This window comes from Watersipora subatra, chromosome 11, assembly GCF_963576615.1.
Source record: "Watersipora subatra chromosome 11, tzWatSuba1.1, whole genome shotgun sequence".
NCBI classification, from domain to species: Eukaryota; Metazoa; Bryozoa; class Gymnolaemata; order Cheilostomatida; family Watersiporidae; genus Watersipora; species Watersipora subatra.
The window spans coordinates 1180250-1196955 of record NC_088718.1 but is presented as its reverse complement, the minus strand read 5'-3'; the positions used below and the strand labels follow the sequence as shown (position 1 = coordinate 1196955).

The 16706-nt window shown below is 37.7% G+C and overlaps 1 protein-coding gene across 4 annotated transcripts in view; it reads right to left on the bottom strand.

Moving 5' to 3' along the window:
• LOC137408445 (elongator complex protein 6-like) overlaps window positions 1-16673 on the bottom strand; it is a 77221-nt gene extending 60548 nt beyond the window's left edge. For 3 of the 4 annotated variants that reach the window (XR_010980086.1, XM_068094975.1, XM_068094977.1), the window contains exons 1-5: window positions 16636-16657; window positions 8096-8151; window positions 7244-7428; window positions 6225-6374; window positions 253-385 (exon numbers count right to left, since the gene is read on the bottom strand). Coding sequence is in view for 3 of the 4 variants with exons in the window: in XM_068094975.1 (XP_067951076.1) it covers window positions 253-385; window positions 6225-6374; window positions 7244-7402 (442 nt within the window). In the remaining variant the exon portion in view is untranslated. Of the gene's footprint in view, window positions 1-252; window positions 386-6224; window positions 6375-7243; window positions 7429-8095; window positions 8152-16635 lie in introns of all 4 variants that reach the window. The other variant, XM_068094976.1, reaches the window with a different exon arrangement.
• Between the last annotated feature and the right edge of the window lie 33 nt (window positions 16674-16706).

Here is a 16706-nt window from a genome sequence, read left to right as displayed (position 1 = left end):
AAACACTTTTAATTTGATTATATTTCTATCAGTTTTGTATTCGAGTTACTAGGTCAAGGTCAAGCATTGAATTGCAGCTGTAAAACCCATGTCATCCATGATATAGGCTATACGCCGATTTCTTGCACAAAATTATAGTCCATTGAGTGACCAGCTCTGTTATTCAGTTGAACAGCTCTGACAATAAGTTAACCAACATCATACTAGAGAGAATAGTAAGCACTTGCATGCCTGTTGTACTTAGACACTTACCCAAGTGGAGCAGGGCTGTGAGGTCATCAAATATAATAAGAAAAGGCTGGCCAAGCGTTTCCTGGCTGTCATCCAGTCGACTACTCAACTCTTCCATAATCCTACTGCACACCATTTTCTCCTTCCCTTCATCCTAGCAAAGGAGATATTTGCATCATCTAATCGTCATTCAGACTGATTGCACTCTCTCCTCCAAAACTTTGATTGAAAACTTACTGGCAGTTAAAATGAGACGAAAATTTTAAAATGTTTGGTGTAGAATGGATAATTATTTTCAACTGTGATGTAGCAAGTGACACCCAATGTAATCGATCAAGCTTACACAAATGTGTAGCAAAAGCAGTTTTAACAGCTGGTAGATGATCGGAAGGTTAGCCACATTTTTGAGCTGTGACAGACATTTGATGGATAGAGACTTTGAGGAAAGCAGAGCAACTAGCAGGTGTCACAGATTACCTCAAAATGAATTTCCATTTCTAGATTTGAGCATTAAAAGTGATGATTAAGCCCAGCGAATAAGAAAGCAGATCTGCCTCTCCTACACCAAAAGAATCGGTGTTCAGGACTAAATATTTTATATCTATCATCCAAGTCTCATTATGAAAAAGGCTAGGGTGATGATCACTCTTCTCTTATAACAACAACACAACTTATTGTTTCGGCGAGATGCCAATATAATTGTGACTTATCAAACCTTTTCGATACTAAACACGTCATTGCTCAATATTCGGATTTGTCTACCCATGCCATGGGTGGCTGAAGGAGCTCCTAGCTAAGCCTATTTACATATGTAAACGATAAAGTTGGCGACTCCAATCGCGTTGCAGAGCTTTATTGTTGCACAAAACTAATTTAGATCATCTAATCATTCACCTTCATTTAAATCTGACACCGCATAATGGTTCCACTGTTGTCAGTCGACATAAAACTTATAATGGTAAAATTCTTCATGAAATAACCCAAGAATCAATAACCAAATGAGTGTGTTTAAACTTTAAGATCGATGTTTTTTTCTCAAATAAAATTCGATTTATAGGCTATAAAATCTTGTTAGTAGTCATTAATAGTTAAGGACGCTAAGAGTTGGTTAGTGCCTTGATTCGTGTCAATCATTCTGTTGTGGTAAAATTTTGTCTCATAGAGTCATGAAGCAGTCGAAACATAACATATTTGCATTGAGTAATGAATAATCTAAAAATGCTTCCGTCAAAAACTTCAATTATACCGGCTAAGTGATAAGACAAGTTGTCAGTTACCTGAAACTTTTCAAGTATTTAACGTAAAGAATTAATGTGAAGTTTTTGCTTTCTACTACGTAAAAAATTCCACTAACAGAAGTAAAGTGTCAAGTCGGGCGAGTTTGAGAACTCGATTTGATCAAGGTTGGCACTCTTCCACGGAAAAACTTTTTCCCAGGGCAACGGGAAAAACTGGTAAAAACAGGGGAACAGCTGGTAAAAACCAGGAACAACTGATAAAAACCGGGAACAACTGGGAAAAACCGGGAACTGGGAAATATTATAACGCCAGAATTTTTTATCCAAATATTTTGCTAAACAATGAAATTTAATAAAAATGGAAAATTGGACTAAACAAGTATTTGTGTGACTCCATATTTATACCAATCAATAGCAATGGAAATATACTAGTGTTTAAAAGTGGGAAAAATTATAAAAAATCAACACCCAAGATACTGGCCAACGTTAAATAACGATGAGCCTTTTACAGTTTTAGCACATTTTCCTTAGTGCAGACCAAGCTGCGCAACTTGGAGTGGAGAAAGCGTCCAAACTGGTAGCTTGCTACCAAAACCTAAAAACAATTTATTTAGGATATGATTCGGCCGAATACGAGGATTAACTTTTTTTAGACAATCAATTCTCAATACTCTAATCCGTTTGTTCAGTTCACCGGTCTCGACTACTTGGCATTGTCTTCATGTGTTTTCATTTTTCAATTATTTTCTAATTGCTGTATTATGCTTATTTGTCATGTTTCACATCAATTTTGCTTTTTATTCAATATTAATATTTGATATATGTAAATAAACGAATATTAACTTGTGATCTGGTCTTTTTATTCAATATTTAGTAAATAAACCAATGATAAAGGTTATGTGCTTCCTTAGCCTGTGTACTGTTAAAGAGTCATAAAGAAGCTCTATGACAGCTAATAGTATAAGTGTATTGTTATTCTTTGCTTAAGCATTAGTCAACTTGTTAAAAAAGAGGTTTTTTAGTTTTTCCCGCTATTTGCCACTTTTGGACAAAAATGAGTTTTTCCCGGGACGGTAAAAACCGGTATGAACCGGCGATAATAACTGCCATGGGAAATACTATGCCAACCCTAGATTTGTTCATTAATCTATCTTGCCACGATTTCAAAAGAAAAAAACGATGTGTTATATCTAATGTTATATCTATTCTATATACAGTGTACAACTTTCGCAACTTTTCGTTCATCGTGATAGATCATCAGTTGTGTCGATAAAATAGAGAATAGGGTAGCGGAGCAAATGTTCCTAAATACAAAGGTGATCGATTGGTACAGGTGTTACAGCGCTGGTCCACCAATCCGAAATTCACAAGTTGGAGAATCATCGAAAGTTTTTTTATCCTAACCTTGACCCCAGGATACAGATCGACAACAAACAAGTAGTGTTTCGTAAACTATTTGGTTGTTTTGTTTTCTTGTAGATGTATAAAATATTTATTATTTGTTTTACTTTGCAGAGTTGACTAAACTGTTTATAAAAAATATGCAAATTGTTGTAAATGAACGTTAAAACTGTGCAGTCCCCATCAACATTTTGTAAAATTACCTCAATCAGGGTCTATAAAACCAGTGAGATAGATCATAAATAGGAGAAAAGCTGTCAATGCAAACTAATATTGCTGCTGTTACGGTGCAGCCAACAAATACAAAATGTTAAGTCAAGTTTTTAATTATTGTATGCCAAAAGGGGTGAGGTAGAACGGATTAGGCAATTTACATGTATGTTACTGTTTTTTAACGTAAAGTCCCTATAACGTAAACGCTCCTGGAATGGATTATTTACATTTAGGAAGCACCTACTGTATATAATTCAATCAGATCGTTTGTGTCCTATTCGATTTCCACGAGAATAAAATAAAAATTTATGGAATTTACCAGCGCACTAGAAAACTACAATATAAGTTTGAACTCGTTTAAAGCAGCAAATAATAAATAATTACAATTACCGTCAAAATAATAAATAATAATAGTTACCATTTATAATTCGGTAAAATAAAATGTTACCAAAAGCTGCAAGCACCAAATTAAATCTGAGACAGTAGAGAAGCTATGGCTGACTTATTTGGCAGCATATTTTTGGTGTTAAAGCACATAAATTACATAATCTTTTATTGTATACTTCAATACATCAAAGTTTTGGCTTTCGAATGAGCTATTGTTTGCCATGGTGAGACAGACATTGGTTGGTGTTTATAGGATTTCCACAGAGCTCTACCGCAGAAATGTTTACTGACATAGGCTCGGAAATTGTGATGTCCCAATTTTCATATGCAATGTTGTGTGCTCCTCCTTACCGCCTATTTTATTGCTTACCGCTTACATGTATATTAATCAACTATGATAATGACGCTAGTGTCAGGTGAAGGTAGGACAACTCCAGAGAACCAATGAAGATGACAAAGGAATCAGTGTCATTAGTTTTCCATGTACAGATTATGTCTATGATAAATAACTCAGATTCCAAGCACCATACTATGTTTTCCCGATGATATTATGCACTAGCCCTCTCACTTTATTGTGATGTTGAGGGTCGACTGAGACTAATTAGTTTGAAGCATTGCGTGATTTCTTGAAAGTGGATTGACATATATAGTCCTAGGGCCACGCAACCGCAGGTCTCAATTTAATTTATGTGATTTCATTACCTTCATCAACGACAGTACATTTATTGAAGCATAATTAATTAAACCAGAACATGTTTTTGTATTGGCGTTAGCACGATCCCGGGCATTGTTGATTATCTAGAATCCTAGTTTATTATTAGCGCTTTCTGGGTTTAACAGCACCGATTGTCACAGAAAAGCGCAGCCTTAATGGCAGTAAAAGGGATAGACTACCTAAGGCTAAATAATAATTGTGACATCACATTTTGAGAACCTGAACCAAATGTTTTTTTTGCAGGACATACTTTTGACACCCTGTTTTTCATAGTTCTATTAATCTTTGTGTATTGAATATAGGCTCATTCGAAAGCCAAGACTTTGATGTATTGAAATTTATAATAAAAAAATTATGTAATTTATGTGCTTTAATGAATATCGAAAAGACAAACAAGAACGACATTCAACCATTACTAATTACTGTCTTGCACATGCATAAAAGTGTGTGTATGAACTGTCAGGAAAGCAAGAGACGTGTAGACAGAGACTGCCATGACACCAACTTGCTAGCCTGTATTTATCTATAAATATATTTCTCAAAGTTTGTCGTCTGTCGTCCTTCATTATGTTCAGCTATAGCTATGAAACTTTTGGAATTAAAATTTCACAGTACGCTGGACTTGGAACTCACGAAGATTGCAACCGCAGTTATCCAATCCATTCCCCTAACTCCGAAAGCTCTTACAGTTTATGGCTCTTACTACATACCGTATACACATCCAAAATGATGTAGTAATTGAAACTCTATGAACTCTTTTAGCTCTATGAAACGCGATGCTTTTTCTTCCTCACTGTGCTAGGGCTAATTTGCTTTCAGCGCAACGATATTAACAATAGATTCTCCCAAAAATAAAACTAGGTGATTGTTGTACTGATTACGACAAATTAACGATTTTTATTGGGTTTTCTCATTTGGTATCAATTGTATCATACATACTCGCTATTTATTTCACATCTACATTCATTTGCTCTTCTAATTTATTTCCGCTGTTCTGAAGACTTTTCGCCAGCCACACTACGTTTCCTTAATTCTAATGATAGCGCATTAATTGATAGGTATTTCAACGCTAAATCACATGTTAATTGAAACTATGAATTCTATTAACTCTATGAAACCTGGTGCTTTTTCTCGCCTTTGCCGTACTAGAGCTAATTTGTTTTCCGCAAAACTGTATCAAGATTAATTTTTCTCAAAATTCGAATCTGGTCATTATATCTCAGCTCAGCGTCATTCGTTAGTGTAAAAACGGGTCGCAAACAGATGATAAACAGTGATAAAATTCTAGTTAAAGGTTTATACTACTAAAATGCATGCGAAAACTTTCAAGTATGTGTTTAGTAAGCTAAATTTATATAAGTTAGATTTGGCGTTCCATGTCTATCTTGAAGGTAAGAACTCCGCACGTAGAACATTGTAATGTTACATCTTTTCGTAAATCATACCCACAAAACGCACCAAAGTTATTGTAGGTAACTATAGTTACTAAGGTTAACATATTGTTTTGTTACTATTTTGAATGATAGTGATTTTTAACAGGCAGTGATTTCGTTAGATAATAACTATGGGTTTCTATTATACCACTCTATACGTCTATACAATATTTTCACCTAAGATGCCAACACTGAAATGAACTAAAATCATATAATCGTATACCGAGTAAGTTTTCATTGTAATCATAGCTAAACATTATATTTAGCCATTACTTGCTAATTATTTCACATTTACATTTAAACACATTTACAGTTTTATTTTTCCTCCTAATTTATTTCAACAAAACACTCCTTTCATGATATGAAATTTAAAAATTGTAGTTGTTTGAAAAACTTGAAAACCTTTATAGCTGTTTTCTTTTTCCTCTTAAATCATTTGAACTGCTTAAAAATATTTTCTAATTATATGAAGTTTAAAAGTTAGAATGGTGAATGTTGAATACTGTATGGGAAATAAAAATAAATTTTCAGTCCAAAGACTTTTTTATTGTACGGGCAACGCCGGGTAGTACAGCTAGTAAGTTACTAAAATCAAGTCATACTCACCGGACTCCCTGTGTAGAGATCTGACCATAAGTCAAGCAGCGAAAGGAAGGAGAAGTTCCCAAGTCTGGTAGCCTGCTCTAAGTTTACCCCCATCTTATGCTCTACGATTTTATACTGAGCATGCGTGTGCAGACAACTCACAAGAAGCACCTGCAGTAAAAGCAATCATTTTTGCTCGACTACTCCTCACAAGACCTATGCAGACAAGGAAAAGTATAAGTATATACATAGCAAAAGGTATCGTGTAAAACGCGATATTGATGAAGGCCAGACATAGTGAAACTAGGTTCCAGGCAAAGTTTCTTTCCAATCACATAGTAACCTAATCAGCAGCAATATCGACAGGCCCTGAAAGTTGTAGTTGCATTCTTATAGCTGAAACAGCAAAATAGGAAAGTCAACTTGAAGTAATCTGTACAACTCACTATTGTGAAACTACCACACCAAAGTAATCTGTACAACTCACTATTGTGAAACTACCACACCAAAGTAATCTGTACAACTCACTATTGTGAAACTACCGCACCAAAGTAAACTAGTTCTAAAATTTAATGCCAAAAAGCGAAAGAATATCAGAGGTGAATCAGTAATTAGAAAACAACAAAACGTTGGAGAATATTTATAATAACTAAAACACAATTTGAAGTGTTTCTATTGATCAACTACCATTCGAATATGCTAAAAATCAGGAACATAGCCGTTACTAATATTGATAAGAGGAGACAACTACAAAGATTAAAATGCAAACCATCAAAAGGGCAAAAAAGTCACACAGAAAACAATAACTAGCTTAGAGACACAACTGTATGAAAGCAAATTATAGACCGGTTCTAGATGTATTAAAAGCAGTCATCCAATTTTATTTTTTTTAAAAACATGCACGATGTACCACCTCATACCATGCCAGTTGTATTACCATGCATCAAGTTGTAGAAGAGAATAAACAAAAAAAGCAAAGTTCCTCATGCTTTTACTAATGCACATAGGAACTTGCAGTAAGAATATTAAGCCTAGCTGACCTTGTGACCTTGTTTGATGAAGGAGCTGATAAAATAGTGGATAAGAAATGACGAGTTTGCAAATCCACTTCCTTCTACCGTACTGTTGATATGAACAAATCTTTGCTTTTCCAGCGGATTACTCTCAACTTGCAGAAAAGCATGAAGATTTTCAAACATGGCTGCTTTGGCAGCGAGACAGCTCCCTAAAAAGAGTCAGAGAAGTGAGATGGTTTAAAACATGATTATTTACAGGATGGCTTAATATGTTTTGACATGCGCGCTGAGTGGATCGCACAAGAGAAAGATAATACTGTAAATAAATGCACTAGCTTGTTTCTGTAAATTAATATACAGTTTTTCTCCAGGTTTGATAAGCTACTAACAGCTTTGCATTAGTGGCTGATAAAGAATATATGATAATTAGATAACAGGTTTGCGAAGGACATGCAAAAAATGAAGCTACATTGCTCCACAAAGAATTTGAGACAAGATTTATTTAATTAACAAATGGAGTTGGAAAAGAATGTGGAAGAGTTGATTAGCGGACAGAGGATGACAGCGGATGACATACAGCATGTAGAAAAAGCAAATGTAATCAAGGAGACTGAGCTGTTTTTAGGGAACCGAAATGACCTGGTCACTCCATATATATATAACTTTTACATCATGTGAAGTCCTAATTCAAATCCAGGGTCTCGCAAGTCTGGCGTAGCCTCAGAGCTTTTAATACGCATAGACACACATATATAACATACTTTTTTTCTTTAACCATTGAACATGGATGCTGTAACTTTTAGGGTTCAAACATCGGCCCCACCACATTGAAATTGTCCTTACGTGTATGGGGTTAGTTCCTGTTCTCATACTTACACTGCAGGCTGTAGCAGATCTTACCAACCAAGAAACCTGCTGTCTTCAGTTCAAACCTATAAATCAGCACTAGATACGTTCTAGGGTTTCCATGCTACCTGTTTTGTAATGGCTAGAACAGGGTGCAGCGGTATCAGCAACCTCTGCACCTTGGCCTTGCGAGAAATTTGATTATTACCTTGCAGGCTGCCAGTTCGAAATCGAGAGTGACCGCAAGCCTTTGATAGCAATTTCGAGTGCAAAAAATCGCTCTCAATTACCACTGAGGGAACCAAAATTTAAGTTAGGCTTAATGAGGTATGAGTACATTATTTTTAATGCTCCAGGCAAAAATATGTTTTGGCACACTCACTGAGTCGACCTGGGGATATGCTAATAATGAGATAGCAAACACTAAATACCACGCAGTAGAAAGCTATGAACATGTAGTTGACTCTAGTACATATCTGGACGTTAAGGAGGAAGTAATTATTAAGCTATGCAGAAAGACAGTTGCACTAGAAAATGTTTAGCGTATATGCATAAGGGATGGCCAGATAATGTAGATGTTTTCAGCGAAGTATTATGTCAGTTATATGCTGCTAAGGACAGGCTCAGTGTAAAGAAACAAGTCTATTTTTTCCTTATTGCTAAATAAATGCTGATCCAACAATAAAACACAAACTTCTGTATAATTGAGCAACACATAGTTTCTGCCAAAGTTCCTGTCGACAAAGCAATTTTCTTATTTTCACAGTGAATCAATAGTTTACGAAATGCCTTTTTCAGGCTTGTGCAGTTATAGTCAGTGATACCACCGGTGTGTGGCATATTTCGGAATGTGCGGGTGGCTGTTTTGTTTTGTGTGAAATGATGTAGTTGTAGTTGAAAGATGAGAAATATGACGATGTACTAAAGGAGATATAGTAACAATAACTTGGTTGTAGAGGTCACACCAAGCTAGAACAACAAGTAGAAATTTACAACTTGACAAGTAGGTAATTCCAAGGGGTTGTGCAAACAACGTGATGGTCTACATTTTATTAATATATAGAATAGCATATTTAGAATTATATCGTCGACTCATATAGTCGCAGTAGTAAAGCGAGTTCACGAAAGCCAAAAGGTCTTTTGATCTTTTGACTTTAATATCTTTGTTGTATAACCTTTCTGTTTTTGGACCGCAATAATTAAAACAATTGACTTGCAAGTATTTCTTTCCACTATTATTATACCTGTATTCATAACTTGTTTTTATATCATTATTTCAGCTGACATCGATATAACGTTATGGCTTTTTTACTTTATACACGCATACAGTAGCTCAGTCACATTACTTCAATGCATGACTATTTGTATTCTAGACTTCACGGTGACAACTGTGGTATAGTTGTGGCAAAAAACTCATATTAAACACACCACACCCGTCATCAGTAAAGTTTCAACAGCCCACCGGAGCTTGCTATTATATCCTAGCAATCCATCATAAATTGCTAAACTCAGTGTCTATAATAGAGTTTTATTATACAATCCGGAATTTATATAGCTCAGCTAATACAAGCTGATTATCTAACAAGGGCTATGAAGCCTTCACGGTATTACGAAATGTCAAAGACACACACAGCAACATGTTGGTGGCCAGGTGTCAGCGTTGCGATTGAAGATATGGTAGGCAGAAGCAATATTTGTATTATGCATTTCCAGGTTAGGCATCAACTGATGCAGGAACATGAGCTACCCATAAAACCGTAGGGAAGTTATAGGCACAGACCCATTCATCCTCAGGGGTGATTTGTATCTAGTTATTATTGGCTACTTCTCTTAATAGATTGAGGCTTTACCAATAGAAACTCAAACATCTAGAAGTGATTAATGTCATGAAAGATGTATTTTACAGGTTCGGAATGCCAAAATGCGTAGGTCTAATAATGGTACTTGTTATGACAGCCGCGAGTTTAGAACTTTCGCAAGGACACACGGTTTTTGGATATCCTACTACCAGACTCAGGTATCCATGTGAAAATGACCTAGCAGAGAGTGCGGTCAAAACAGTAAAATCTTGGCGGTGCGAAACCCATGATAAAGGTGCAGCTTGGTTAGTTTATAGGACAACTCCATTGCCGTCAGGAAATTACCTAGTGAACTCATGTTTGGCCGACTGATAAGGTCAACTTTAGGCATACTTTGTGAGAGTTATGTAGACTATGGTCAGTTCATTGACTACGAGACAACACGTAAGCATAAGATTAAATTCAATTGGTATAGAAAATATAGGACAAAACGGCTCCCCAAACATACACATGAGCAAGTTGTGTATGTTAAGGTTCCTACTAACATGAGAACTAAAAGAACTGCGTTGAGAGATAATATCTCTCTTGATAGTTACTAGGTTAGGGTGGAACAGAGTGATATACGGAGGAATAGAAAACACCTTTTTGTGCTACAACCTGATTCTTCTGGTGGCTGTGACACATCCGATGAAGGCATGGTTGGCAAAAGCCAGCCGTCATGCACCCTCAGAATTACTGGGGCTGAAATTCCTCTCCCCGTGTGCGAATAGGTTGAAATGTAATGCCAGTTGGAAACGTGGAACCATAAAATGGCAAACTACCCAGACATGATCAACAAAATGATAATTCTATGCCAACAAGAAACAATTTACCAATAGAAGGCGAGCAACCCAAGCGACTCACAAGCACTCAAAGAGCAAACCAAAGCAACATTCGGGTGACAAGATATGGCAAAATTAGCAAACTACCTAATCGGCTGAGGGACTGTGAGGTTTATTGAGGTCTATAGTTTCAGGTTCAAAATCGCCTTTAAACAACCAGCTGTCTGTCGATGGGATAGCTCAGTTAGCTCCCTATGCCTCAAAACAGAGAGATACAGAGGTTGCTGATGCCGCAGCAGCCTGACTGTGAACTAGCCATACCCTGGCCTGTACTAACCATGGTATTGCAGGTGGCATGGAGACCCAAGAATGTTTTTAGAGCTGATTTACGAGTTGGAACTGATAATAGCAGGTTTCCAGATTGGCAAGAGCTGCTACAGCTTGGAGTGTAAGTATGGAAAAAACATAATTCAATCCATAAAGGTAAAGGCAATTTCAATGAGACGGGGCCTATGTTTGAACCATAAAGGTTACAGCATCTATGTTCGGGGCTTAAAAAAAGGGCATGTCATAATTGTGTATATGCATATAATAGGATGTCACGTGACGTAAAAGCTCTATATATGGAGTCACCAAGTCACCAGGCTCTCATTTGACATATATTTACTAATAAGGAACCAATATGAACTTGAAACCTGGTTAACAGCAACATTTAAGGTTGATGGCTGTTGTGAGTGAATTACTGTGGAGAGCGTGAATATTTGTTTGAGACAGGGAGCGACCTGTTAATCAATAGTAACTTTGAAATGAACTACGAGTGAAATTGGTGCCTACATGAAATAGCAAGTTGAATGATTAAAGAAGAGGATAGAGTTTAGTAGTCGGCAGTACAAAAGAAAACTAAGACCGGAAGACGCGCAAAGATCAGAAAGATGAAAAAAACGCGTCACTTACAAAGCGGCACTGACTAAGCGCAATGCATTATATTTAGGAAACATCTATTAGCGTGATCGAATATATTAATTCTTAATTCTATCACAATTCTTGTTAATTAGCAAGATTTGAACTATAAAAATACATGATGTAATAGTATATTACACTTCACTATGTGTCTACGGCTATCATACTATACTGCGTTGCTACTGTTATGCATTTGTATACACCGGATGTTGTTTATTATAGATTTTGGTTTACTCGCTATGAGTCTCATTTTGGGTGGTACTGAAAAAGCATGGAAACTAACGAGACCGAAATGTATTGTTGAGTTTGCTTTTAACCAAAATATAAACCTATGTTAATTGTTGCATAACAACACATGGTGGCTGCGGTGGTTTACAGATAAATGTAACAATGGTTGATCCAGTAAAGCCAGCAGAAGGGCTTCAACAACCAGCTGTAGTACAAAATACTGTAAATAATGCTAGACTTATTCCCAGGGTAGATCCACCTGCCGAGCTAGTATTGAGTGGCGATCGTGAATCAAACTTTAAAACATTCAAGAGCAGATGGAACGCTTTTAGGGTGTTAACTAGGTTAAATGAAGAAACTGCTGAGTATCAACAAGCTTTGTTGATATCCACAGCCGGCTTAGAAGCAGCTAGTGTTATCGAATCTTCTGCTTTGTATGTCACAGATCAAAGCTGTGATGCAATTCTGAAGATTTTAGAGCAATTTTGTGTAGGTGAAAGCAATATTATACATGGACACTACAAGTTAAACACTGGAGCAAAATTACCTGAAGAGACCTTTGATTTATATTATGCCGAGTTGAGAGCACTTGCAGGTAAATGTAGCTTTACGTACCTGGCTGCAGAACTTGGCACAGGAGACACCCCTAGATGAAATGCTTCAAGATAGAATACTATGGGTAATACTCTTACTTTAGAGCTGATAGTTAGGTTGTGTCGAAGCCAAGAGGTTACATTAAATGCTATGAAAAGAATAGAGGCAAGTAATTGTTCACCTTCTGTTGATGCAGTGAAAGCTACACCAAGACGATATAAGCTTAATAAGACAACTTCAACCACCTTTAAAAAGGCTACACAGAGCATGCAGTAGATGTGGCAGAGAACTGTACTCCCTGCCACAATGTCTAGCTAGAGCTGTAGAGTGCAGAAATTGCAAAAAGATTGGTCACTATGCTAGACAATGCAGGTCTAGGCAGGTACAGCAAGTGATATCAGAGAGGTAGCCGAGAGTGAGGACGACTTCCTGTTTACTGGTAAACTGTTGGAGAGGTGGATTGTTGGAATGCACGGCTGGGATAAATGGACATGAAACATTGTTTAAGTTAGACACAGGTGCTGATGGCACTATAGTAAGTGACACAGAGCCATGGATCAAGTATATCGAGCTATGTGAAACTGATGTTGTTCTGCATGGACCTGGAGGTAACCAGTTAGAAATATTAGGAGCCTTTGAAGCTAAGATGTCTTACAAGAGTAAGATACATGTGGAGACTGCTTATGTACTGAAGAATCAGGCAGTCTCACTACTTAGTAGAGATGCATGCTCAAATGTAGGACTTGTGACTAGTCACGTGAATGAAGCTGCCAAGCTTTCAAACTTAGGAGAGGCTAGCCCAATTGCTAACGAGTTTCCTAAATGGTTTTTGGGACTAGGTTTACTGAAAGGTTATATATATAAAATTTCTCTTAAAGATGGTAGCAAACGCACTTGTATATACACACCTAGAAATATTCCAAATCCTTTGCGAAAGAAAGCTAAAACACAGTTACAGGAGATGGTCAACCCAGATGTTATATCACCAGTAACTGAGGCTACTGTGGGTTGGTCACTGTCGTTAAACCGTCTGGAGGGGTGAGAATCTGTGTAGATCTCACTGGGTTAAACGAACCAGTACAAAGAGAGATCCATCCAATGGCTTCCGTGAATGAGAAATTGAGTCAGCTTGGGAACAGTAAGATATTTAGCAAACTAGATGCCAATAGCGGGTTTTGGCAATTAAGTTGGATGAGGAATCACGGAAACTCACAACATTCTTGTCACCCTTTGATAGATACAGATTTAATAGACTACCATTTGGAATGGCCAGCGCTCCTGAGATATTCCAGAGAGCGATGACAAGAGTCTTAGAAGGAATACCAGGAGTGATTTGCCACATGGATGACGACCTGATACATGGGGTTGACTTTAAAACTCATGACAAAATGCTATATGAAGTTCTAGAAAGACTACTTGCATCAGGACTTACACTGAATATCAAGAAATGTGAATTCAGAAAAAATTCGTTGAATTTTCTGGGACACATTGACAGTCATGGCGTTAAGCCAGACCCAGCTAAAGTTACTGCTATTACAGAATATCCTGCACCAACCAACCAGACAGAGTTGCGCAGATTGAATGGCATGTTGAACCAAATGACCAAGTTTGTACCTCAACTAGCAACTCTCAATGCACCTATGAGAGAGTTGTTAAAGGAGAATTGAGAATGGTCATGGTGTCCCGACCAGAAGAGGGCTTTCACCGAGGTTAAGGAAACGCTCGCTTCTTCTAAGACGATGGCTCATTAAAGTCCTAAGCTGCCTACTATTACAGGTACAGACGCTAGCAATGTGGGACTAGGAGCTACCTTGTATCAGATTCAGGGTAACGGTACAAGACACCCAGTTATTTATGCTTCTCGCTCACTATCAGACACAGAGAAACGATACGCTACCATTGAGAAAGAGGCATTAGGAGCAGTATCTGCAGCATGTAACAGATTTGACCAGTTTGTTCGAGGGATGACATTCACCTTGGAAACTGATCATAAACCACTGGTCCTACCATGACAACTAAAGACTTCGACCAGGTACCACCTAGAATTCTGCGTATGAAGCTTCGGCTGATGCGTTATGCTCCCAAGGTTGAATATGTACCAGGGAAAAGCCATTGTCTAGCAGATGCTCTTTCAAGAGCACCGGCAGACACTTACAAAAATGGAGACATTCTATTGGTTGAGGAAATGGAGATTGCCAAAAGGGGCAGCTTACCAACCAACCAGGCAGTAGAGGTGCTGAAGTTAGCTCAGGAGAGAGATGAGATATGTAGAGAGGTTGTTCGATGTTGCCAGAAGGGCTGGCCTACATACAAAACAGATGCATACACAGCTATACATCCTTACTGGGAAGTAAAGGAACATCTTACAGTGATAGAAGAATGGAGAATGATGGAGAATGGAGTCCTTCTGTATGACAGCAGGATCGTTGTACCTACCAGCGAGAGACTAAATATCTTACAGAATTCACCAGGCTCATCAGGGCATTGTAAAATGTAGACTGAGAGCTAGGAGTTCTGTATGGTGGCCTAGAATGTCCACACAAATTCAAGAGATGGTTCAGAGGTCCGTGTTTGCAAACTCAACTCTGATACGCCCATAGGACCTTTGTGTCCCTCCACCTTGCCTGAGAGACCATGGGAAAGGCTTGGAGCCGACCTGTTTGAATTCCAGAAGTCTCACTATCTACTTGTTGTTGGCTATTACAGCAGATGGATTGAAGTTAGAAAACTGCCTTCATTTACCTTAATTGACACCATTGAGGCATTCAAATCTGTGTTTGCTACACATGGCATTGGCGAAGTGCTGATATCGGACAATGGCCCACAATTCTCATCTGGAGAAATTGAGAAGTTTGTACAAGACTATGGATTTATACATATGACTAGTTCTCCAGGTTACCCAAGAGCTAATGGAGAAGCGGAAAGAGCGGTGGGGACTATCAAACGAATGAGGAAAACATCGGATCCTCATTTGAGCTTACTGACATATAGAGCTACTCCCCTTGAGAATGGGTATACTCCTTCAGAACTTTTGATGGGAAGACTTATTCAAACTACACTACTAACTCTTACTGATAACTTGCTGCAGAAAGTTACTGCGAGAGGCCAAATTGAGGATTCTGAAAAGGAGAAGAGACAGTAAGCAAACGGCATCCACGATCAGAATCGAGCCAAGGAGCTACCAGAATTATATTCACGAAACAATGTACATATTAGAGATATGCAGAGAGAAGGTACTGTGATAAAAATGGTAGCACCAAGGTCTTACTCAATTCAGACTGAAAATGGAGTTATAAGACGCAACAGAAGTGCCTTGAAGATGTACAACCAGAAGCCAAGACTCCACAACAGAACTGGGGTGAGGAACTCTTCGCAGAAGGCCATGGTCAATGTCAGACCATTCCAAAGGCTAGTCGGTTTCCTCGCTCCCCTGACACCACCGGTGACGCAGAGGGCAAGACAACTTGGTACAGTCCACACGCCAGTCCTCGTGAGTTCCGGGGATCCAAGTCAGATGTCGCAGAGGGCCCTGTAGACAGGCATACTGATTTGGACCAAGGGTATAGTAGACTGTAGAAGTCAAAGAGTAAGCCTTTATACTTGGAGGACTATGATGCTAGCGGATAAAAGACAAAGCTAATATTAACTATCTGAACTCTAACTAAATAGATAATCTTTGTTTTGACAATCCTTTCAGAAAGGGAGATGTCATGTATTTGTATAAACCAGATGTTGTTTATTATAGTTTTTGGTTGACTTGCTGTGAGTCTCGTTTTGGGTTGTTCTGAAAAAGCATGGAAACTAACGAGACCGAAATATATTGTCGAGTTTGTTTTTAACCAAAATATAAACCTATGTTAATTGTTGCATAACATCACAGCTACCAATCACAAAAAACTTTTGATACAGCACTACATGATAATCTTGCTATTTTTGTTTTACGTTATCGCGTGTTTCTACATATAATGACTATTTTGTAACATGCGAAATTATTAATTTTATAATCGAATGTATAGACAGTTTGAAGGGTTATTTGCACAAAAGTAAACCTCCGAATGAAATATGACTATACAACAAAGAATGTAGTGGTTCCAGCACACTGACTAATCTAAATTTACAGCCAGGCTATTAATTCAACGTAAATGCTTTTGGAAAAATACGTTTTTACCCTGCTGCACGTGTGGAAACAGGCGGAGAGCACACGAATTGAACCGAATTTTCCGGACCTACGAAGCTTAT